The sequence below is a fragment of the Euprymna scolopes genome, chromosome 14 (genome assembly GCF_053919585.1).
Source record: "Euprymna scolopes isolate OS-2025 chromosome 14, ASM5391958v1, whole genome shotgun sequence".
NCBI lineage: Eukaryota > Metazoa > Mollusca > Cephalopoda > Sepiida > Sepiolidae > Euprymna > Euprymna scolopes.
This window is the reverse complement of record NC_136495.1, coordinates 88,556,935-88,581,877: the sequence shown is the minus strand read 5'-3', so window position 1 is coordinate 88,581,877 and position 24,943 is coordinate 88,556,935. Positions and strand designations below refer to the sequence as shown.

Below are 24,943 nucleotides of genomic sequence, written 5' to 3'. Positions count from 1 at the left end.
TAAGGCACTCCATACAAGGCCTGAATTTATTTTAAATTATTTATAGACTCTCACTTCAGACAAGGCATGAAGCCACTTGAAATTTTTTATGGAAAAAATTACATACATAGATCAAATTATGCTGATTTCTTGTGTCACATTCAAATACATTAAGTAATGCTGACTGCTTACTTGTTACATTTCAAAAATCACATAAACTGATCAAGTAATGCTGAGTGTTTCTTTGTCTACATTCTAAAATTCACGTACCTTATTGCACAATACTTGTTGAGAGTATGCTAAATTGTTTCATATATGTATTTACATAACCTGTCTGAGGGTAGGTAAAATTTTTCGGGGCTCTACATTACGAATGAAACAGTCACATTTGCAAGTGATTTTTCAAAGTGGCGACTAGAAATAATGAAATGCTTATCTTTAGGCAACTGTGTTTCTTTCACTGATAATCTTCCAAAGCTCACTACTGAGTGGAAAATATCTTTTTAACTTTTTTTTATTTTTAATAAAACAAAAAAAGCCAAATTATTTAAACAATAAAAGTTTAATAGAATATACTTTTTTTTTTTAACAAAGGCTGTTTAAAAAAAACATCTGAAGAAATTTGAATGTTTATAGCCCTGCTAGTCTATGATATAAAAGGCAAAATTTGTATTAGTATGTATGTATATGTTTGCCAAAAACTTTCGACACACGCAACGAACACTGACAAAATTAGTATCCTTAGGAAGATTGGTCTATCGGATAACAATCAACTGGGCCGTTTTTTGCAAGTAGGGTTCAGTTATTGCATCAACATTTTTGCAAAGTCATTCACACCTTGCAATTTCAACGTACATTTAAAACATGTTATTTTGAAAGTCTGTGATGTTCCAAGAGCGCTGTGCGTGAAACAACCAACGCGTTTGCTTTCTTAACCTCCTTTTCCTCTTTCGTGTTACAAGTTTGAGCCTGGCTACTGTGGCTATTTTTTTTTTGTGGGTTTACATGGCACTCACTATTATTTTAGTTATTTTTTTAAGGGGTTGGTTGCTCAATAGCCTTACTATACTACCTCTCCACAGCTAGGCAACACCGGGTACCCATGCTAGTCTACAATAAAACCATAATAGTAATCTATAATATAAATCCCACCTGTCTGTTTAAATGTATGTATGTGTGTATGTATGAGGCGACAAACATTGACAAATTTGATATTGTTATAAAGATCAGACTCTCGGTAAAATAATATAAAAAAATTGGCCAAAACAATTCTCAGTGAGCTGGCCGGTTTTTGCATGAAGGGGAGGGTCATAAAATTTCACAACATTTTAATGTTAATTCTGTGTAATTCTATAGATTTCTAATGTGATTTTATACATATTTGAAAAAATGCTTACTAATGTGACCCAGAAATAACATCAGCTCTCTATCATGGCGACTTTTAATACTTACATTAAGCGCCTGGTTAAGGGTGTTGTGATATTATAACCAGGGTTGCAGAGTCAGAGTTGGAAGGAGTTGGAGGTTTTAGCTGGAGTTGGAGTTGGATTTGTAAGAGTACTAGGAGTTAAAAATTTTTATCCGACTCCAATAAATTAATTTTTTTTACATGGTTTTCCTGTTTTTTTTATTACATTTTTTGTTTTATTACATTTTTACCCCAAACAAGGCACATTGCCACTTTGAGGTACTAGGCTACTATCAGCGACCTAAGTTGCAGGGGTACTATGTAGAGAGTTTAGCAGCAAGGTGTCTGTTCACATTACACTTGAACTTCTGCATGCCAGTACAGTTGGGGAAGCAGGAACCTGGAAGAGAATTCCAAAGTCTAGCAGTTCTGGGGAAGAAACTATTAGAGTAGAAGGCTTTCTTACATCTAGGGATATCTACTGTGTAGGGGTGGGACTTTGCTGCTTGTTGGGTTTGTCGGGGATATTTTCGTTGAGGGGTACAAGGGCTCGTAGTTTGTCAGATCATTCACCATTAAAATACTTGTAAAACAGGTAGAGGGATGCAACATTTCATCGATGGGACAGGGGCTGAAGCTTAGATGAAAGTTCAGGACCTATCAGGTTGGCAACTCTCTTTTGAACCCTATCCAGGAGTGAGACACTAGTAGCAGATGCACCAGCCCAAATGTGACAGCAGTACTCCATACATGGGTGAATGGTGGCTTTGCAGAGGTACAGGATACTTTCAGGCATAAGTAACTTTCTAGCACAGTAGAGAGAGCCCACCTTTTTTGCAGCAGCCTTGGCAATGATCTCGATGTATCTATTCTAACTCATGTTCCCTGTGAACGTTAAGCCGAGGAGTTTGAAGGTAATGTATCTTTAGCCATAGCTATTGGTGGTTGGTAAGGTTTCATGTAATTATTAAAGGAAACAAACTTTGTTTTGGCAGCATTGAACGTTACCATCCATTTTTGACCCCATTCCACTACAGACTATCTAAGGTAATGGCAGAAACACTAGAAGACCTGAAGGTCTTCTAGTGTTTCTGCCATTACCTTAGATATGTGCTCATTAGTTTTCCCCACATGTCTGCTGTAGTGTGTGATGTCGTCGGCAAATATACCCATTTCAGAGAAAATTTTATCAAGTAAGTCATTTATGAATATCAGAAATAATAAAGGACCAAGGATCGATCCCTGAGGTACATCCGGATTTATATCATATTGTTTGGGCGTATGCCCATCGAGGACAACCTGGATTCTTCTCTCATTTAGGAAGGATTTAATTATGTTAAGTATTCATCCAGTAATACCATAGGATTCTATTTTCATGAGAAAACTATTGTGCCATATTCTGTCAAAAGCCTTAGATATATCTAGGGGTACTGCCATCCCCTCCCCTGCCTTATCCAGTGCTTGGTATATACGTTCATAGATTACAGTTAGAATATCTGAAGTAGAATGGGCTTGTCTAAATCCATATTGAGTGTCAGACAGAAGTTTAGCTGCTATAAGGTGGTGGACTAGAGCTTGATTACTTAAAGATTCAAATATTTTGGCGAAAGGAGGGAGATGGCTAATTGGGTGAGAATTTGATGGATTAGTTCTTTTGCCGAGTTTTTGTAAACTGGTACCACATAAGCAGTTTTTCAGCAGTCAGGAAAGCAAGATTCGTTAAGGCATTTGTTAAAGAGTTTAGAGAGAACTGGAGCAACCTCAGCAGTACATTTTTTTAATAGCACAGCCGGGATGATTTGGTTGTTGGTTGTTTTGTTTTACGGCATATCAACCCTTTTCAGGTTATTTAATGCCAAATCTGGTGATTTTGAAGAACGATTTTTTAATATAGTATATTTGTTTTTTAAGTCGTATTCTATTTAACCCATAGTTGGGACCCTAACAGGTAGTACCACTCCAGGTCAGAGTGGACCTGGGAGCAATGGCAATTAAAGGGTGGCTCCACACTCCCTAAGGCCTGCAAGCTGGGGCCTCACCATCGGATATAGTTTATGGTCATATCCAGGACCACAGCCGGGATGAGATCACTGTTGAGGTGTCTAAGTTTTTTTGATATCATGTACTTAACAAGGGCTGATTTTTAGATCATCTTGTGTGGTTTCTATCCGCCGAGCAAAATCAGGGAGGGAATGGTTTGCTGGATCCAAGGTAGCGTTTGAGTCAAACTGACTGGCAAGCATGTTAGCTTTCTCAGTTACTGTGCAAAAAACCTCATGATTGTTGGATAATGGGGGTATTGTTGATTGCTCATTATTTATTAAACTATTATAGATTTTCCAGAAATCACAAGTTCCTAATTTCTGCACTTCATTGTGTTTCCTGGTGGTTTCAGTCTATTCACTCTTAACTGTCGCTACATCTTTCTTACAATTGCTTCTAGCTTCTATAAACTTTTGTCTGTTTGTACAGGACTTATGCCGGATAAATCTACGGTATGCATGTTGCCTCTGAGCAATGGCAGCTGCGCATGTTGTGGTAACCATTGGGGAGAGTGGGGTTTGCTATAGAACTTCTGTGTAGGAACATGTGCTTCAATTGCTGCTTTGAACTATTCAGTTGTCTCATTTATGCATTGTTCTGCAAGAAGAGAAAAGATATTCCCCCAAGGGGCATTTCTGATGTGATCTCTAATGGCATCCCAGTCAGCCTTATTGTAGCCCTTTGTCGTTTGGAGCAATGGCTCTTCAACTTGAGATCGAGAGTTTAGAGTGATGTCTATCATCACAGCATGATCAGCATTCCCTAGCGGGTAATGAGTATTTGTTACACAATCCTCAGAAACTGTTGTCAGAAATAGATCCAAAAGTGAGGCTTGCTGGTCCTGGCAATCTGGGAAACGGGTTGAGAATGTTACTGTCTGTGTCAAGGAATGGGATATAGCAAAGTTATGGATGATGCTAACAGCTGTGTCAGTGTAGTTAGAGAAGCCAAGCCAATTTCTGTGGTGGGCGTTAAATCACCAAATACATGTATTTGGGTGCTAGTGCCAAGGGAGAGTGCTATCACTCTGCTGTGAGAGACATGATTGATTATACTACAGTCCTGGGTTGATGTAGAGTGATAAAGAAAATACAGGTAACTAACGCTATGTCAAAGCTTGTTTAAAGCACATGAAGGCCTGGTCACTTGATTCTAGTTTAGATTCCCTAGACATGGGGAGGGTATTACAAATATAAACTATAAGTTTGTGCATGTGCCTGTCAAAATCCTTACTACAAAGTGGAAGATAACCACACATGTTAAAGATGTTAGATGAAGGAGTGCAAGTTAGTTTCACTTAGTGTTAATATATCCGGGGAATTTGCTAGGAGAAATGATTCTACATCATCTAAGTTAGTTCTAAGTCCATAGATATTTGTAAATGAAAACCTCAAGGGAGGAGGCGAATTCTTTGTGTGTGTGCCTGGTTTGAACGTTTTTTTTGGATGTAGTTGTCATTTCATTTTCGTTCGTAATTTCAGATCTAGGGTGAGGTGGTAAGCAAAACGGATGTGCATAGCCACCACCATACAACACAAGTAGACCATCAGCTGGCTTCTCATCTACAGGAATGTGGCCTCAGGAATGCCCACCAGAGATGAGTGAAGGACCCTTTTCCATGCGCGACATTGCACTACAAACATCCCAATATTATACAACTGATGATAAAGCAGCCGCTCTAAGTGCTACTAAAGAGTTAGGGCTCCTGTACTGTCAGTCAAAAACAGCAACTAGCAACTGTCAAACCGGTACCCTTAAACCTGTCCGACGACAGTCCAATCATGTTAGCATATATGGTAAACAAGCACCCCAAGATGCCCGCCTATAGGGGAAGGGAATGAGGCATATGTGGAGGATAGCATTCATTGCTCTAGTGAGGAAACAAAACTAAGCACTGGATGTCTTTAATGAGTCCCTGCAGCCGCACCTCTTCTTCTGGCTAATAGGCAAAGAAGGAAGGAAGCCGGGCGATAGGCAGAGCCTATCTACTCTTAAGCAGTTTAGGTTTGCAAAGCTGGTGATTTGATCAAATCACTAGCTCTAGGGAGGTTGTTGTCAAGACTGAGGAGGCCTCCCTCCCCCCGTTTGGTGCCAAGACAAATGAGGTCAGTGGCACAGGTTTACAAATCAGAGTTTTTCTTCTAGATGGATGACCTGACCAGATCTATGGGTCCATCAGCACCAAAAGGGTTTTCTCCGCACCCTGTTTCAAAGCCAAGTCTTTCTATGCCCCCGAAATGATAGTTTGGATTAATAGTGTTAGTATCAAAGAATTAGTATCTGCTTTGAAGTTACACACCTCAGAATAGGATTAAAATTGGAAGACGTGGTTACGTTTTGAAAGGAGGTATCTATGAGTATGGGGTGTAAATTTAAGGTTAATATCTACTAGGGTAAAGAAAAGATCAAATATGGTTTGTGGATTAGTGACAAATTGGAAATTATAGTATAAGGGTTAGGGTGCATTTCGAAATGTGCTTTAAGTGTTAGTTTTCAAATAAAGATAATCACTAGTACTTTATCCCATCTAAGTAAAAGAAAGATACAGTTGCTAGTTAATATAGATCACTTATAATATGGGCACAAACTGTGGCTAATAGGTATCTATTTCATAGATATTCTATAGAGTATAAATATAGGTTAAACTAATACATGCCTTAGCAATAGAAATTTATTGATATTTTGTATTTATCGATTTTTAAAGGGTCAGCCTACTAAGGTCTAGGACCGGAAGCTACCCCCCCCCTCCCAAGGTACGTATGTGATTTTATATCGGCTTTGAAAGAACAAATGGTTTTCTGTCCAGTTGGAACAGGAGAGATGATATACTTACAAGAATACAGAATTAATATACAATATAGATATACAGGAATGTGAGGAGGATTTAGGAGTATAAGGATTTTTAATGTTTATCATGCAAAACAGACAGGACGGCGTCTTGGAGGCAAAGCATTATCCATTTAAAGCAGACATTTAGAAATAACATTTGTGCCAGTTATTTTAGTAACATACATCAGTAACAATATACATATGGCCAGTATAGGTCTTATATTTAATCATTACACTTAGTCATAGAATGATAAATTATGATTTCCAAAAAGAGGGAAGCAGTATAAGTAAATATAGAGGTAGGGTGTACTGGGTCGGGTCTTCAGATTTTGGTGGAGACCCCCTCAGATCAAAATATGCACTAAACCTAGGTAAGAATCGAAAAAATTTTGAAAAAAAAATCAAAATTCATCTGTTGGCGCCATTTTTTAGATTTTTAGGCTCCGGGGGCCCAAAAACGCCCATTTACCCATCTTTGCAAAAGAAGGGATAAGAAATAGCAGTTGAAACTTAGGTATTTTCACTTCTTTTGACTTGGTCAATGAATTAGGATAGGAATGACACAATGTATAGCTAAATTGAGTTTTATTTTAGCATATAAAAGTCATTTTTTAGTACAAAATCGGGATTTTAGCACAATTTTCACGGTGATTTACACCCTAGATGTCATTCATTTTGCGGAAAGAAATACCCTTAATCGTCCAGTGTTCCAAATCTGGTAAATTTTACATAAGAATGTTTCTTACAAAGCTTCATACAAAAATTGTAAATGTTATTTAACTAGTTTCCCAAGGGGCTTGGGGACTAGTACTAGTAGAATCGAATGATTGATAACATTGCAGTGTTATCTGAGAAAGGAGTTGTTTTGTTTATTTGGTCAGTTCAAAATGAGACTCTGAAATGTAGAGTCTCCTTGCTATGTTATTTTTATCATAATCATAGCAAACAGTTGAAATCTCCTTCTCCTTGGGTCCATTCATATTTTTATTTGGGTCCATTTTGAATATCCTGACACAGTTATATTTCTCTTTCAGGATTGTATTGAAGAGTCAGCCGGTAGAATGAGTAGTGTTGCAGAGCAGTCCACAACTTTCTCTTTTGGTGATGTTCTTCCTTCAGAATATGAAGTCATTGCTAAAATTCTTGAAGTCGCACCATCTGGACAACCAACTGAAGAGAAAGAGACTAGACTCAGAAAACAAGCTGTGTCAGATTGCGCCAAGGGATTAATGATAACCAACATGTCGAGATCGTGAGGATGTTACTGGATAGTGAATTGCTACTGAGTCAGTTGAACTGTCTTTCATTGTTCAGGTACAAAGTCTCATTACCTCTCCTAAATCTTGTTGAGGTAGGAACGCAGGATGATCTGTGCAAAATTCTTCCAAAGTTGTTTGAGGATCTTTCAGTTGGAAAACTGGACACCTTGGAAGCGTACACTGTTCAATACAGACATATAGATATTGAGGAACCGACATCTGAGTTGGAGATAAAACTTTTGAAAGATATGTGTGTACATGCATCCAAAATGATCGAACTTCAATGTGGTAGAGAGTACGGATTTAGGCAGTACAATGACATTCGTGCCACGCAAATACACAAGTTGACCGTGGAATAGCGAAAAGACCTGGAGAGCAACAATGTTATGTGTGAACGAGAACTTGGAGTATTCGATCATCGTGCTATTGTTTCGAAATGTAGGAATAACAAGTTCAAAGCAAAATCATTGAGAAACGATATGGTCTTGCACAGTGTGTCATTGGATGGTGCATCAAAAATTTCAACGGCAATTGCAAAACTTTTGAACAAAAGCGAAGACGAATGGAATGAAGAACAAAAGACTCTTCTCCGTCTAAAAGTTGAAGAGAAGATAAAGAAAGCGATGAACGCAAGCAATTACACTACTAAATTGCTCATAAATTGTAAAAGTTGGCGTGGTCCGTGTGTTAGTTCTGAAGAATTGATGTCGGTGCTAAAAGATCATTCAGAATTACAAGAGAAGATTGTCATGACTAAGTTAGCATATTACAGAGACACCCACAAATCAGATGTAACTGCAAATCCTGAACTATTCAAACTCAACAAAATCACTCATGAAGAGCGGCTTATGAATCTTTGCGCACTCCTGGATGGTTGCCCGGTATCCACAAGAATTCCTCTGCCCACTAATGATGATGCCCTAAAAGCCATCACTTGCATTCCACGAGTTGCAGAGGAAATGGTTGAGTTACCTTTAATCCTGAATGTGAATCAGATGTGTGTGGTGTTGTGGACAGTAAAGGGGGTGCCAACATGGTTTCTGGGGTACTGTACTAAAATCCTAGACAACCAGAAATACGAAATTGAACATTTGGAGCGTGTTTATGAAAGGAAGAACTTAAAATGGAGGTATCCAAACCCAGATGATAAGCAAACTATCGATGCAGATCAAATTGTCGAATGCGAAATCAACGGAGACTGGGATGTTCTTTCGGACCGAAACATGCAATTCACACTGCACAACCACAAAGAGATTGCAGCCAAGTTTGATGGATTATTGTAGTGCTTGTAGTGTATATCTGAGTCACTTTTGTTAAGTCTGTTAAGCACTTGGAAATCATAAAAGGACGGGATTATGTCGATTTCGGCCTATTTTCAGCAATTTTAGGTCCAATTTGGCCAAATTCACCCCTAAAATTGCCCTTAAAGACCCCAAGACCTGTCAATAATCATGGTTCTCTGCCTTATATGTGTGTCTGAAGTCATTCATATCCATTGGGAATGAACAAGGATCGATTAAGTGACCGAGAACAGGATTTTGGCAATTTTGTCCTATTTTTGGCAATTTTGGGTCAAAATTTGGTCTATTTCTCTTCAAAAAAGGCCCAAAAAGATCTGAGACCTGTATATAATCGTACTCCAATGTCTATTTTAGGTATCTACAGCAATATATACCTTTATAAAGGTGGACGAGGATAATTTATGTGACCCAAGATGGTTTTTGTGATTTTTGCCTGTTTTTCGGCCAATTTATGGCCAATTTTGGCCATTTTTTGACCGAAATTGACCAAGAATACCACAAAACCTGTTTAAATACATGACCCTGTGTCATTTGAAACTATTTATATCCATTAATGGGCATTGGAGATACACAAGAAGCAAAATTATGCCTTGAAATCACTCATATTGACATTTCGGACACATATTTCTTGAAAAACCAGCCCCAGATCTAAAAAATGCCGCCAACAGATGAAAAAAATTTTTTTTCAAATTTTTTTTCGATTTTGACCTAGATACACCTTATATTTTGATTTGAGGGGGTCCCCACCAGATTTTGAAGATGTGACCTTTTTTCGACCCAGTACTCCCTACCTCTAGTAAATAAGAGCAGGAAAATTTCTACTGTACACTCTTTAACTCTTGGCCTTGATAATGTGGTGATGCCTATGTAAAAAAAAAAAAACAAAAAAAAAACAGGTTTTGTGAATAAGCAATAACTTAATTGCAAAATTTAGAAGTTTTTGTATGGGTTTTGTTTTTATTTTTGGAGATATATTTTGTACTGTACTGTAATGCTTCTACTTTATCAAGATATTTCTGTGGCACAATGACTAGCCCTTTTTTAAGGGAGCTGGAGGCTTCTACATTAATAACTCCTATATCTAGCTTCTAACCGTATGCCTGACTTTGTGATGAACGTTTCATGCAGGTTTTGTGGGTTTAGAAATATTAGAGCATGTCGGTTGGGTTTGAATGACAGGGGTTATGAAACTTCACCGGTGTCAGAATAATTCAAGAAAGGTCAAACTTACACGCGGATATCTGAAGTTGAAAAATAAAACATTGCATGAAACGCATATCTCTCTCTCTTCCTTTCTCTATTTCTCTGATTCACTCCCTTTCTATCTCTTTCAAGGAAGAAAGAGAGAATTAAATATAATTTCATTGTTTTAAGACAGCTGAAGCTTGCACCCCATACGCGGAGGATGTACACGCAATGGGGTCGACTAAATATGCTTCCTACTTGTTAACTGTTAAATAAATTATATTTTTATAAAAATGCATTTGTGGTTATTTTTCTACAAGTATTCGATTTAAGCATGCCATTAATGCCGACGATGGGAAGATGCCTGCAATGACCACACAAGATGCGACACATGCCAGACAGTTATAGCCAACGACATATCGACCCATTTTCGTTGATGTTTCCAGCATGTGCCTATCGTTAGTAATCGTTGGATATCGTTTATTCCCAGGGAGCTGCTTGCATTCCCAAGACGTTCCTCAACCAAGTAACCCTTCCGGGGAGGCGATAGTGTCATATTTTGGTCTATCAGATCACTACAAATCCTGTCTGGATAGCTGTTTTCGTTTTGGTTGTGACGTCACATAGGATCAATGAAAATTCTGTTTTTGAGTTCCTACTCACTCCTCCCCTTCACTGTGGATTACATTGGATAACAATTGGATTGTAATCTGATAGTTATCCAGTTTCTGAATCTACTAGAATTTGGCATTTGGATTAGTCCAGGATCGATCCGGAATTACAATCTTATCCCCCCGCCAAAAAAAAACGGGCATAAATCAATAAGAAGCAACCCATGGAACTATAGCCCTTTATAGCTTTTCCTAACTTTTTATTACATAGGAATGACCACTTATCAAGTCCCGGAGGCCACTTGAACATAAGGGTTAATATGTGTACAGAAGTCAATGGGACATAATCGTAGTAATCGTTAATAGTGGAAATTTGGTAAATTAGATTACTTAAGGGGAAAGGTTCACCAAGAATTTGTTTACGTTGGACTTGAATATGACCAAATTGTAGTCAGCTGGAAAGTAGGCAAATGGAAGAGATTTCCACAGGTGTGCAGTTCTAAGAAATAAGATTTGTTTATGGAATCTACATTCAAGTTTAAGCAAAGATAAAGAGTGCGGGAAATTATTGATAGTGTTTTCAGCTAGACGAGTGTTTTTCACGAAAGTTTGGCGAGGAGGAGGGGGGCATAGATTAGAGCCCAGACGAGCATCTGCCATGAAAATAGTGATAAAGCAGAGGCAGGCTTGTGTGAGAAAGAGGTTGCAGGGAAGAGAAAAGAGCATCCCCCACTAGGCTACTTTTGAACTCTGTCAAGGCAGGATGAGTCCTTTATAGCAGCTCCTGCCCAGATGTGGCAACAGTACTCCATCTTTGGATATACCTGGCTTTTATATAGATAGACAATTGCATCAGCAGTGAGATATCTACTATTTTTTGAGCGACCTTGGAAACAGATTTGATGTATGTGTTCCATTTTAGATCAGGAGTAAAGGTCTAGCCCAGAAGCATGTCAAAACATGGAGTCTCCCCAAGACGAGAACCATTCATTTCAATTGATGCCAGATAGGAGATCATCCTTTACATCATAAAGATAGAAGCTTGGTTTTAGATGCATTAAAATTAACCAGCCACTTTTTTCCCCATTGTACCACATGCTCCAGATCAGAGGAGAGAGAATCGGAGAGAACTTGAACATTTATGGCCTTTGATATGCTGCCATAGATGGTAGTGTCATCGGCATAAATATCATTTGTGTAGATCAGGAAAAGGGTTGGGCCTCTGGATGGGCCCCTGAGGGACTACGGAATTAATACTGTGAGCTTCTGATTTCTGCCCATCAACCACTACTCTTATGAACCTATCAGAGAGAAATGATTTAATAATTGAGAAAACTTTCCAGCTTTACCATAGCTGGAGATCTTGTGAAGTAGGCTCTTATACCATACCCTATCAAAGGTCTTTGATATGTCAAGAGCAATTGCCCTAGAAAAAAGGCTCCGTCAAGAGATTCACATCCTATGAGATATAACCGTAAGCACATCTGCTGTAGATCTAGCAGAACGGAAACCATATTGCATGTCACTAAGAAGGTTATTTTTGCTGAGGTGATTTACTAATTCTCCATTTAACAGGGATTCCAGCAACTTGCTCATGACGCACAGGAGATTTATTGGTATGTAGTGAGAGGAAGATGCCCGATCACCTGAATTCTTAACACTGACAAGGTTTTCCGGGGTGTTGGGAAGCAATTCTCCTTAAGACAACGCTTAAACAGCTTTGTAAGTATGGGAACTAGTTCTGGTTGAAGCTTTTTCAGCACTATAATTGGAATGTCGTCAGGGCCGGTTGCTTTACTGGAATCAAGCTTTTTGATTAGCTTGGCAACATCATGCACAAATATTTGTATGCCGCATAGTGTGTATTCTGATACAAGAGGAAATACGGGGGATTGACGGCCTTGGTCACATAGGGTATAATTAGCTGCAAAGTTCTTGGAAAAGAGCTTGGCTTTGTCTGATGCTGACAAGATTACCTCAGGTCTATTGATGATGGTTGGGTTTGAGCACATGTTCAGGATCCTGTTTGCTATTTGCCAAAACTGGTGGGAACCAAGCAGCTGCTCAGCTACTTAGGATTTAACGAACTGAGCATACAACTCTCTTATATTCTTTAATACTCTTTTACAGTTGGTTGGTGGCAGTCCTAGAATTGGCTTCCATCTCAGTACAGCTTCCTATTTTCCTTTGATCCTCTTTCCATAAAGGCAATACTATCTTTTAAAAAAATTCTTCTCTGCATAATATGTGTCTGTACTCCCCTCTTCTGATGAGAAGCGTTTGGCTTCGAAATGCCATGACCTAGAAAGGTTTCCCTTTCCTGAAATATTGTAGTCCCTTTTAAACTGATAGCATAATAAAATTTAATTCTAATTTTTATCCGTTTGTTATCTTAACTTATTCTTTAAAATTAGTTCGTATTTATAATGTATTTTTAACCACATTTCCAAACTCCCATTCTTATCTGAATTGATTTTATCTGGTGAGTGTACTCTCCATGTTATACAATAAAATATGATAATCAAATTTTGTAAGGGGGATTTACATGAAAAAAAAAAAAGCATTAAATCTATTTAAAATTTTAACCATTCCTTAATCTGCCTTTAAAATAGATATAAATAAAAAATTAATTTTATTGTATTATTTTATTCCATTTCTATATTCTGTGCTATCTACCCACTTGAAACTATTTTCCCAGATTTTTCTCACATGTCATCTTGTTTGTAATACATTAGTAATAGTTAGCAATATATGTATATACACAATAAAAAAAGTGGAAATATGCATCTGTTTTCTAGCATTCATCACCTTTGGTAAACGAGTTTGTATGTTTTAAATAATGAATACAGAAATTGAAAATCATACCATTTCAATTAAATAAAAGAAAGAAGTATTAAAATCAAAGCACACATTTGGCTCTTAAGGCAGATACTCCCTCCCTCTCAAATAAACGCTAATCTTTGTACCTCAATTCATTCCATGTGGAGACACTGGTCTAGACCAACATAGGTTGCTTGAAAACACCAAGTTAATTGTATCTATCTATCCGTGTGGTGTGCAACCTGTTTTGTTTTCTTTGCTTTATATTCCCTTACATATTCAATTAATTATTATTAATATCCTATTCATTTACAAATTAGTTGCTAGAGCAGATTGATTCTCTCACAGAACTTGAAAGATACAATTTTTTGTAAATATAAGAGCGGAATCTATTTCTAATCCTACGCTTATTTATATAGAATAGTGAAAAACTTTAAAGTAAGATACCTTCATATCTTCATTCATGCGGGGGTTCAAAAATACTTAGTGTATGCACATGGTTACCCCACTCGGTGTGATGGACCCATAGATCTTGTCAGATCATCCATCTAAGAGAAAGAAAACGGATGATAAAACTGGCAGAGAGAGGCCTCCTCAATCATGGTCGACAACCTTCCTGGAGCTGGTGACTCGAACAAATTCCTGGTTTGCAAACTTAACTTGCTTGAGGGGTAGATAGGCTCTGCCTATCACCACTTTTTCACACTTTTTCTTTGTCTATTAGCCAGACCAGCGGTACAATACCAGGGACTCACCAAAGCCACCTTAGCCTTGTTTTCTGACTTAGGACATTGAACGCCATTCCTCTATTCCCTATTTTAAATTTCACTCTATCAGAAACTGAGAAAATTGGATTTGCTTGCATGCCACTTGTGCTCACATGACTTATTTGGGCCGGACTTGTCTGAGAGATAACTGATGGACAGTTTGTCTGGCTGCCGTTTTCAACTGACAGTACTGGAGCTCTTTGGTAATGCTTAGACCGACTACTGTCATCAGTTGTATAATATCAGGATAGTTGTAGTGCCATGTCATGCATAGAAAGGGACTCTGCTGCTATCTCTGGTGGGCTTTCACGAGACTACAACTTCTAGATAGGTTTCAGCTTATGGGCTACTGTATGTATAATTGGTGTCAAAACTGGCCCACTTTGCTGAACACTTTTCCTGACATTAAAAAATGTAATGAAATGGCAACCCAAACAAATATCACAATAAAACCAGACAAACACCAAACAAAATCAATTTGCCTCCGCCCTTGAGGCTTGCTTTCACAAATATCCGTGGGCTTAGAGCTAATATAGATGATGTAGAATTTTACTTTTTAGTAAACTCCCTGGATATCTTAGCATAAAGTGAAACAAACTTACACTCTTCAATCCCCTCTAACTACTTTAACATAACAGGATACTTCCCACTTTGCTGTAAAGACTCGGACAGATATATACACGAGCTTAGAGTCTATATTCATAGCACTCTCCCTTTAACTAGAGAGAAAAATCTTGAATCTGATGACCAGGCTTTTATGTGCTTTCGACTAACATTTCATCACTGCATTAGTTACTTATATTTTCTCTACCGTTTTTCCTCAAGTCAGGATTGTACTCTAATTGGTCATGTCTCTGATAGTATAGATTCAGCACTCTCCTTAGATAGTAACGTCCAAATACATGCGTTTGGTGACTTTAATGTCCACCATAAAAATTGGTTTGGTTTCTCAGGTTACACAGATGCAGTTGAACGCTCTACTCATAGCTTCTCCATTCCCTCACATAGACAGTAATGTTTCCTACCAGATCGTGAACCTCAGCAGACTTCACTTCTAGACCTATTCTTTTACCACAGTACCTGAGGATTGTGTGACAAATGCTCACAGTCCACTTGGAAATGTAGACCACCTCGTGGTATCAGTTGACATCACATTTAAATCCCAACCTCGAGGTGAGAAACCATTGCTGAAAACAACAAGGTACTACAACAGGGCTGACTGGGAAACGATTAGAGAACACATTCGAGATACCCCATGGACCGATATCTTCTCTCTTCCTGCTGAACAGTGTGCCAATGAGACAACTGAATGGTGCAAAGTGGGCATTGAAGCACATGTTCCCACACGGAAGTATTATAGCAAACCCCACTCGCCCCCATGGTTCACTATAGATTGTGCAGCTGCCATTGCACAAAGACAGCATGCATTCCGCTGGTTTGTATGTCATAACTCAAATACAAATACAAATAGGCAAGAAATCATTGTAAGAGAGAAATAGTGACAGCCAAAAGAAAGCATACTGAAATAATCAGGAAACACATAGAATTGCAAAAGATAAGAACTCGTGATTTCTGGAAAATCTATAATAGTGTAGTGAATAAAAGGCAATCAGTAATTCCTCCACTGAGCAACAACTAGAAGGTTGCATGCATGGTAATGGAGAAGAGACAAGAAACAACTCCCTCCCAAATTTCCCTATGTGGGCTGAAGCCACATTAGATGATGTAAAAATCACCCCGTGATCTCATCCCTGCTATAATAATTAAGAAATTTTCAGTCGAGCTAGCCCCTATACTTTCCAAGCTCGACAATAAATGCCTTGCTGAATCTTGCCTCCCTAATAGCTGGAAGATGGCCTCTGTGGTATCAGTGTACAGGAATTCTGGTGAAAGAACAGACCCTCTCAATTATCGCCCTATTAGTCTCTTCCTCCTCTTTGCTAAAATCTTAATTAATCAAGTACTAGTTCACCACCTCGCAAAAGCAAATCTCTCTGACAAACAGTATGGATTCAGGCAATGTCATTCTGCAGCAGATATTTAAACATTCATCTCCGAACGCATTTACCATGTACTGGATAAGGCGGGCAAAGCCATAGCTGTAGCCCTTGATATATCCAAGGCCTTTGACAAAGTCTGGCACAAAGGCTGCTAATGAAAATTAAATCGTATGTTATAACTGAACGTATACTAAATATAATTAGATCCATCTTAAACAATAGAAGCATACAGGGTTGTCACTGACAGAAATACATCCAAGTAGCATAACATTAATTCGGGAGTGTCTCAGGGGTCGATCTTTGAACCATTATTATTCCTGATATTCATAAACGACCTCCCTCATAATATTGTGTCCGAGATGGGTGTATTTGCTGATGATACAATGCTCTATAACATGCATGAGGGAAGAACGGATGTAAATAAATCTAAGACAATGGCAGAATCGTTAAAAAATGATCTCCAGAGCATTATGGAATGGGGCCGCAAATTGATGGTAATATTTAATGCTAGTAAAACTAAGTTGCTATCCTTTAACAATTACAAGACGCCTCTCCAACTGTCTATATATCGATTACAAATAACACCCTACCTGAGAATTCTACCTTCAAACTCTTCGGTCTACATTTACAGTCAATATAAACTGGAACAAATACATAGATGACATTGCAAAGATTGCTGCAAAGAAGGTGGCTTCCCTCTATCTAGCTAGACGACTATTCACACTTGAGAATATCCTGTACATCTACAAGGCCAGCATTCGCCCATGCATGGCATATTGTTGTCACATGTGGACTAGTGCATCTATAACTAACCTCTCCCTCTGGGATAGGTTCCAAAAAAGAGTTGTCAATCTAATTAGTCCCACTTTATCAACTAAGCCCCAACCTTTGTCCCATCACCGCAATGTTGCATTTCTGTGTCTGTGAAAGACTAATCACCACAGCAAAAGACACCGTAAAAATGAATAAGATGGAGAATAGAGGCAAGGGATAAGACAAAAAAAAAAAGAAATGAAAAGAAAAACAGCTACATGGGCAATTTATAAGGATGACAAAACATGAGATTCAGCTAAATACCTGGACATGACTACGAAAAAGACACCTAAATAACGAAACTGAATCACTACTAAAAAGTCGCACAAGATAATGTAATAAGAACCAACTATATCAATGCTAAGATCAATAAGACAAGAAAAGAGCAAATGTAAACTGTACAAATAAGTGAAACAATAAACCATATAAGTGAATGCGGCATTCACTAGCCGAAAAAGGGTACTCCTGCAGTATTTTACCCACCGATTTCACGATCTTAGCCGAGCGTTGACGAACGCTTTCGGCGTTAACGCCGACGAAAGCCGAGAATTCGGAGCTACGGTGCAAGAACGCTAAAAGTATGTGAATAGCAACAAGGAAAAGATATTACACACACAACAAAATGGATAAAATTAATACAAAAAATTTGGATAAAATAAATAACAAACACTTACCGTAAGTTTTTTTAAAGTAAAATAAATTTATTTTGTTGAATATTTTTTTTTTTTTGGTTCATTTTGTTTTCCGATAGCTTTTTTTTTTGGGGGGGGGGGGGGTAAGCAACAGTAATAAACACTTCAATGTTTCTTTTTTGTTTGTTTTTAACAAAACGTTATTAAACAGTAACAACAATGTTTTTTTTTTTGTTTTTTTGTTTTTTTCAGTAATGTTTGTAGGGAGGGGGGGGGCAACAATTACTGTTTATCTTTAGTTCCGACTGGAAGATTTTCTACTGACTCTAGAGGCAAAGTAGGGAGCAAAGGGTTTTCAGAGGATGTGGAAAGAAGCTCCTTCCCAACCGGGTAGCCTTCCGCGATTTGATTTATTATGGAGACAAAAGGGTTGTGTCCAAATTTTTGTCTCCACATAAATTCGCATAAATATGTTTCCAACAGCTCCCGTTTTTTTTTTTTTACCGCTAAATTAAATAGCTGAAATGAAAGGCTGTGTATTTTTACTTTGAACAATAAAATAACTGAAATGAAACGCTATGTGTGTAATTTCAATGAAAATTATTCGTCTGTGCGCGTTCGTTTGAAGCGAAGCGCCCTGATTGGCTGATAGAGTATCGTACCGCTCGCCATGTTCCGGCGTTTTCCGACGGATGTCGATCAACGCTCGGCTAAGATCGTGAAATCGGTGGGTAAAATACTGCAGGAGTACCCAAAAAAGAATATAGGAATAGAAATGATTAGCTGAGAACTATGCAAACAACTGTATGTTGAACACGCAGATAAATTGTACAAACACAGTCCGGTAGCAGTACTTGAAAACGGAAATCATAAAATTCTATGGGATATGGAGATACAAACAAGGAGACCGGATGTCATAATAGTTAACAAGAAGGAAAAATCCTGCTGGTTGTAGATTCCATCATCCCAGCAGATAATAGGGTGAACATCAAAGAGACAGAAAACCAAAGCAAATATATGAAACTGACCAGAGAGCTGAAAGGGATATGGAACATGAAGAGAGTCATGTTAACACTAATAATATTAGAAGCACCAAAAACAATCCTAAAAAACTTTGATAAAAGAATGGGAGGAACTGGAATAGGCTAATAAGATAAAATTAGATGGCAATAAGGAAAACGGCTGAAATCATAAGGAAAACCCTTGAATGTGGAAACTAATCAAAATGAACTACAAATGTTAACCAGATATATAGAAACTGCAAGAGAAGTAATACAAAAAAAGATAGAGAAATACCACATGATGGCTTCTCCAGATGCAGATCTGGGTGGGTGATAAGGAGAGGTAAGTTTGCCCAGTTACTACGGTTCCCCTCTTGACATTGCAGACAAAGTCTAATGAAAAGGCAAGCCAATACAGTCTAAGCCAGTGCAGCTGCAAGAGTTGCCAGGAAGATGTAGCAGTATTTCACCATCTGCCTATCGGGACTCCAAACCAGATTTTTGCCAGTGATCCCAAGAAAGTGGTGTTGAAATTTTAATAAAGAAATAATTTTTATTTATTTTTTTTATACACACACATTCAACATCTCGACATTTAGCGAGAGGAACGCACTCTTTGACCGGCCATTTGCAGGTCACTTCCATCATCATCATCATCGTTATAATTCCCTTTCAGCAGTCTGCTACTCTCTCTCCCTCTGGAGAGGGGGGTGAGGAAGGGAGGAAGAAGGGCCCTTTGCCTATTTTCGTCCGTTCGAAGATCACCAGCCTGCGAGGAGGAGGTTTTATTTTGTGCTCCGTCAAAAAGATTTGATGTTAAATTCGTCACAGGTTTTTTTTCTTTCGCCTTTAGAAAAAGACTTACTAAAGTTTCATTGTAATTTTGTTCCAGTTATTAAAAAGCAACAAGGTTTTATCTACTGGAAAATTAGTCCCAGTTATTAAAAGGCAACAAGGTCTTACAACTGGAAAATAATTAGTCTCTAAAGGATTAACAGAAGAAACTGGCCATGTTTTTAGGATTACTTTTCTGTAAAGAACAGAAATTAATTTTGCCGTCAAGTCGAGCAGATTATTGGCACATGACCTCCAGGAAAGATTATTCAACCGAAGTTTCCTTCACAAAAAAAAAAAAATTCCATTAATACCAAAACTTATCTTGTGAATTATTTTATTTGTACACACAAAGCCTACCAAAGCGGCTTTATTGTTTTCATATCTTTCCTTTGAATTTAAAGGTATCTGAGTCTACACAAAGGAAAAATATTTTACCTCTTTCTCCTACTTAAGGTCAAAGAGACTTTGTTTGTGATTCCTTTCAGAAAAGAAAAAAAAAAATACATTTTGTAGAACGACTGAACATTTTGTTAAAAGAAGGACTGAATTTAATCAAGGACTCAAAAGAACTGTTTTCTGTTTTTTATATGTTCTTTCAGTCTTTCTTACAAGTAAGAATTGTCGTCTTTTTTGTATTGTTCTTTTATTTATTTTAAATGTTTAAGAGTTTCTTTAAAACTTTAGGAAATAAAGGCAATTGATGACTTTTATTTTAATAAATTTTTATCATTTTAAACACATTTTAGGTCTGTATTTCTTTTGCTCATTTCAATTAGTTTTCTATTTCCAACAAATTTGCTTTAAATGCTTTTTTTCCCCTTTTTTCTTTCATTTTTGTTATACTATGGAAAACGGATCTTGGTAATGAACCCAAAATTCCGTTAGTGGAGCTATTTGCCCATAGCTGGTATAAATTTGAAAATATTTCCAATTTTGACAATTATGGTTATATCAAAATAAAAATTTATTTTGAATACAACATAGAACTAAGAAAACAAACTGCAAAATTGTATATGAATTACCCCCCCCCTAAAAAAAAAAATTGTAGTGTTGGCATTTACTGGCACAGTCAAAGGAGGAGAAGGAGGAGAAGGTTGGAAAGACTGAGGAGAGAGAATACAGGCCTCTACTGGATGAGTGCGAAGAGGACTGGGACTTTGATAAGGCTTATTGCCACCCAATTTCCAGTATAGACCATTGACCAACGATTATTGCCAACAAGAAGTTAATGACAAGCAGCTGTTGCAACCATGCAAATTCATTTACCAACAGAGATGGAAAGTACTGGAAATCTGGGTAGACTTGTTGTCACCTGGACTCCAGAGAACACTACGAGTTGGTGTGAGAATCCTAGTGAGTGCAAACAAAAGATAAAGATTTATTTTACATCTACAATATGCTATGAATACAAAGTGCATAAAAAAATCGAGATTGTTTTCACACTTACAATATGCCATGGATATGAAAGACAATTTTTATTTTACATCTATATGCTACATGACATGTATTACAGTATTGTCCCTAATGTCTCACAGTTCTTTCTGAAGCCTTCCAAATATATCAGATGTGAGATGTAAGTGATTTTGTTTCACACAATATTAGATTTTGTTTATAATTTTATGGAGTATAAGCTTTTAAAAAATGACATTTTTGTAACATTATAAAGTGTCAAAACTAGATTGGCTATAATTCTAAAACTCACCAACAATTGCTTTTATTATTTAACTACTTTATTTTGTTTGTGATATTTTTATTATGCTTTCACTGATTTTCTCAATGGTCTTCTTTGAGTTCTTCAACTAAATTTAAGAACAGTGTTGAAAATGATAAATTTAAAAAAGATGTCTCTTTCATTTAATTTTCATTCAAATTGAATGAAAATTAACTGTTTTGAGCTGAAAAATAAGACAGTGTAAACAAGTTACCGTAAACTAACAAACACAATTCGCCTTTTCATTTTAGATAGGAGCGGGAGTCATACTTTTTCCAACAAGATTAGTGTGGGAATCATAACAAATCTGATCCATCAAAACAGCACGGCAGATTCACAGTCCTCAATGAAATCCATACGGCTAATTATGCACTTTACCAGTAGTAAAAATTTATTCTGTCATTATTTAAAATTCATGTACCAGCTAAAGAGACTTTTCTAACTAGGACCAATTCAACTTGAAAATGTTGTAAAACCACCCAGGACGAAATTGTAGGAGTTAAACTATTTATCAGTAAATCAATTTTTTTTTTTTCAAAATATTTTTTTATGGACAACAGTATTCAAACAGACAATTTACTCATGTCTTACTTAAATATATAATAAAAGAATATTAAAAATAATGTTTACTCACAGTTCTTGATTTAACACTACTGCAATACTCCAACCTTTTTTTTATTTCTGATTCATCAATCAAACTGTCACCATCACCTGGAAGTAAATGATCACTTATGAACACGAGTCTCAGGGGTTTTATTGAAAAATCATTTTATTGAAAGGTTTTAATTTCGTATTCAGATGGAAAATAATTGCACATTTCTAAATATTTGTTTTGAATGTATTCAAACTAAGTGTTTTGAAAATCCCTTTTCTTCCTTTGACATCTTTGAATCATATTAATAATACCAGATTATATTTACAATCTATGTAGTCTTTTCACTCTTATTCACTCCAAACAAAGCACGGTGCTACTTGGACATAAGGGGCTACTATTCGAGACCATGCCTACAAGGAAACTAAGTAGGGAGTTGAGCAGCAAGATGTTTGTTTGCATTACATTTAAATTTCTGCATGTTGGCACAGTCAGGGAAGTAGAAACTAGGTAGAAAATCATAAAGTCTAACAGTTTGATGGAAGAATCTATTAGAGACTTCTACAGTGAAGTGGGATTTTACTGCTTGTTGAGTTAGTCAGGGGACAATTCCTTAGTGCAAATTCAATTACAGTACAATGCTGATTGCTGTGCTTGTAAAACATCATATCAATCAACATTGTAGTGATGATAACAGGATTGGAGCTTGGTTAAGAGTGTGGGACAGACTGGAAACACATTTTGGACCCTATCTAAGAGTGAGAGACTAGTGGTAGATGCACCAGCTTAGATGTGGTTACAATACTTTATGCATGAGCAAATGGTAGTTTTGTAGAGATACAGGATTTGTACATACAGTAGTTTTCTAGCGCAATAGACAGAGCATACCTTTGCAACAGATGCTAAAAATAACAAATCATAACTTGTTAAACATTTTTATCTCGCCTTCAGTTAGGATCAAAGTGTAGTATCTATATGCTTGTTTTACAAGTACTTTCACAGAATGTGCTCTAATGAGGTTACTGCATTAGTGTTGCATAGGGGTACATATTGGGGACACATTAACGGGAACTCATAACAGATGACAATAATGAGAAAGACATTTATATCTGCCTGGGATGATTCTTGGTAACACATATAGAGGGGAGGAGATACATTATTGTTGATGTAAAGGAGGACACATAACTTGGAAGAGGTTACACAAAGTTCATTACAAGATGATAAAACACATTTCCCTTTTCAGTTGTGAGGAATGATATGAGACAACACAGTTACAAATTATTAATGGTGATTTCTTTATTCATCCGTCAGGCGATCAATGATGTCAGGAATTCAAACCTTTTCGACTACATGGTTTACGTTCCTCCCTTCGCTTCTTAGGGGCTCTCCTCTCCAACTGATTATCACCATGTGTGATCTGCTCTGATTATCTGATCATCATCAACTAACTAACTTTGAACCCTCAGATTTCTCTATTGAGAAATCTCCTTTGTTTATGACGTCAGAAATGTGTTTACCAACGTGACTATATCACGTTTTCTACACATGTCCGTTCAACACACTTTTGGCAAAACAAAGAATCCTCAATTCTAATTTTTTTAAATATCTAACCTATTTTTAAACAATATTTTTAACATGCATTGTCCATTCTTTTAAGTGACATATTTAATATCCAGATTTCTAAAAGAATGGACAATCGACTCTTTTTCCGACATAAACAATATTTAACTATTTCTAATGGACTGAATTTTTAAAATTCCATTTTCCATTATCTTTAACACTTTTTTTTTTTTTCTTTTTTACATAGGCATCACCACATTATCAAGGCTCAGAGGCCACTCAAGGATAAAGAGTTAAAGAGTGTACAGTAGAAATTGAACAATATAGTAATCATTAGTAATGAAAATTTGGTAAATTTGATAACTTATATGGAACGGCTCATCAAGAACTTATTTACTTTAGACTTGAACACAACCATATTGTAGTCAGCCGGAAAGCAGGAAAACGGAAGACAATTCCACAGGCGTGCAGTTTTAAGAAAGAAGCTTTGTTCATGGAATCTACGTTTAGGTTTAGGCACAGATAAAGAGTGGGGGGAATTATTGATAGTGTTTACAGCTAGACGAGTGTTTCTTGTGAAAGTTAGGCGAGGGGGGACCATAGATTGAAGCTCAGTCGAACACTTTCCATGAAAATAACGATACATCAGAGACAAACTCGCAACATCTCTTCTGTGAGATAGAGGTTGCAAGGAGGAGAAAAGGACATCTCCTACGAGGCTACGAAGTCTATTTTGAACTCTATCAAGGCAGGACAAGTCCTTTCTAGCAGCTCCTGCCCAGATGTGGCAACAGTATTCCATCCTTGGACGTACCTGGCTCTTATATAGATAGAGAATAGCATCAGCAGTGAGATATTTACCGGATCGATAGAAAGATCCCACCATTTTTTCCAGCGGCCTTGGCAACAGATTTGATGTACATGTTCCATTTAAGATCAGGAGTAATGGTCAAGCCAAGAAGCTTGTCAAAACTTGAGGCCTCCTGAAGACGAAAGCCATTCATTTCAATTGATGCCAAATGTGGATTAGAATGTTGATGATGTAAAGAGAGAAGCTTGGTTTTAGATGCATTAAAAGTAACCAGCCACTCCTTTCCCCATTGTACTACGTGCTCAAGATCAGAGGAGAGAGAATTGGAGAGAACTTGGTCATTTACTGTCTTAGATGTGCTACCATAAATGGTAGTGTCATCAGCATAAATGTCTACAAATGATGTAAGGATGTGATTTGGAAGATCATTAATGTAGATCAGGAAAAGAGTTGGGCCCAGGATGGACCCCTAAGGGACACCGGCATTAATACTGTGAGCTTCTGATTTTTGCCCCTCAACTACTACTCTTATGAACCTATCAGAAAGAAATGATTTAATAATTGAGAAGACTTTTCCAGCTATACCATAGCTAGCGATCTTATGAAGTAAACCTTTATGCCATACCCTATCAAAGGCTTTAGATATGTCAAGAGCAATTGCCCTAGAAAGATTGCCACCGTCGAGAGATTTGCTAATCCTATGCGATATAACTGTAAGCACATCTGCTGTAGATCTAGCAGAACGGAAACCATATTGAGTGTCACTAAGAAGGTTATTTTTGTT

General features: G+C 37.3%; 1 protein-coding gene across 15 annotated transcripts in view; it reads right to left on the bottom strand.

Moving 5' to 3' along the window:
* Positions 1-24,943, bottom strand: part of LOC145293152 (uncharacterized) — a 589,140-nt gene that overhangs the window by 357,847 nt on the left and 206,350 nt on the right. For all 15 annotated transcript variants that reach the window (XM_080139591.1, XM_080139597.1, XM_080139585.1 and 12 more), the window contains one exon: positions 21,831-21,907. In XM_080139591.1, the coding sequence (XP_079995717.1) occupies positions 21,831-21,907 (77 nt within the window). The remainder of the gene's footprint in view (positions 1-21,830; positions 21,908-24,943) is intronic.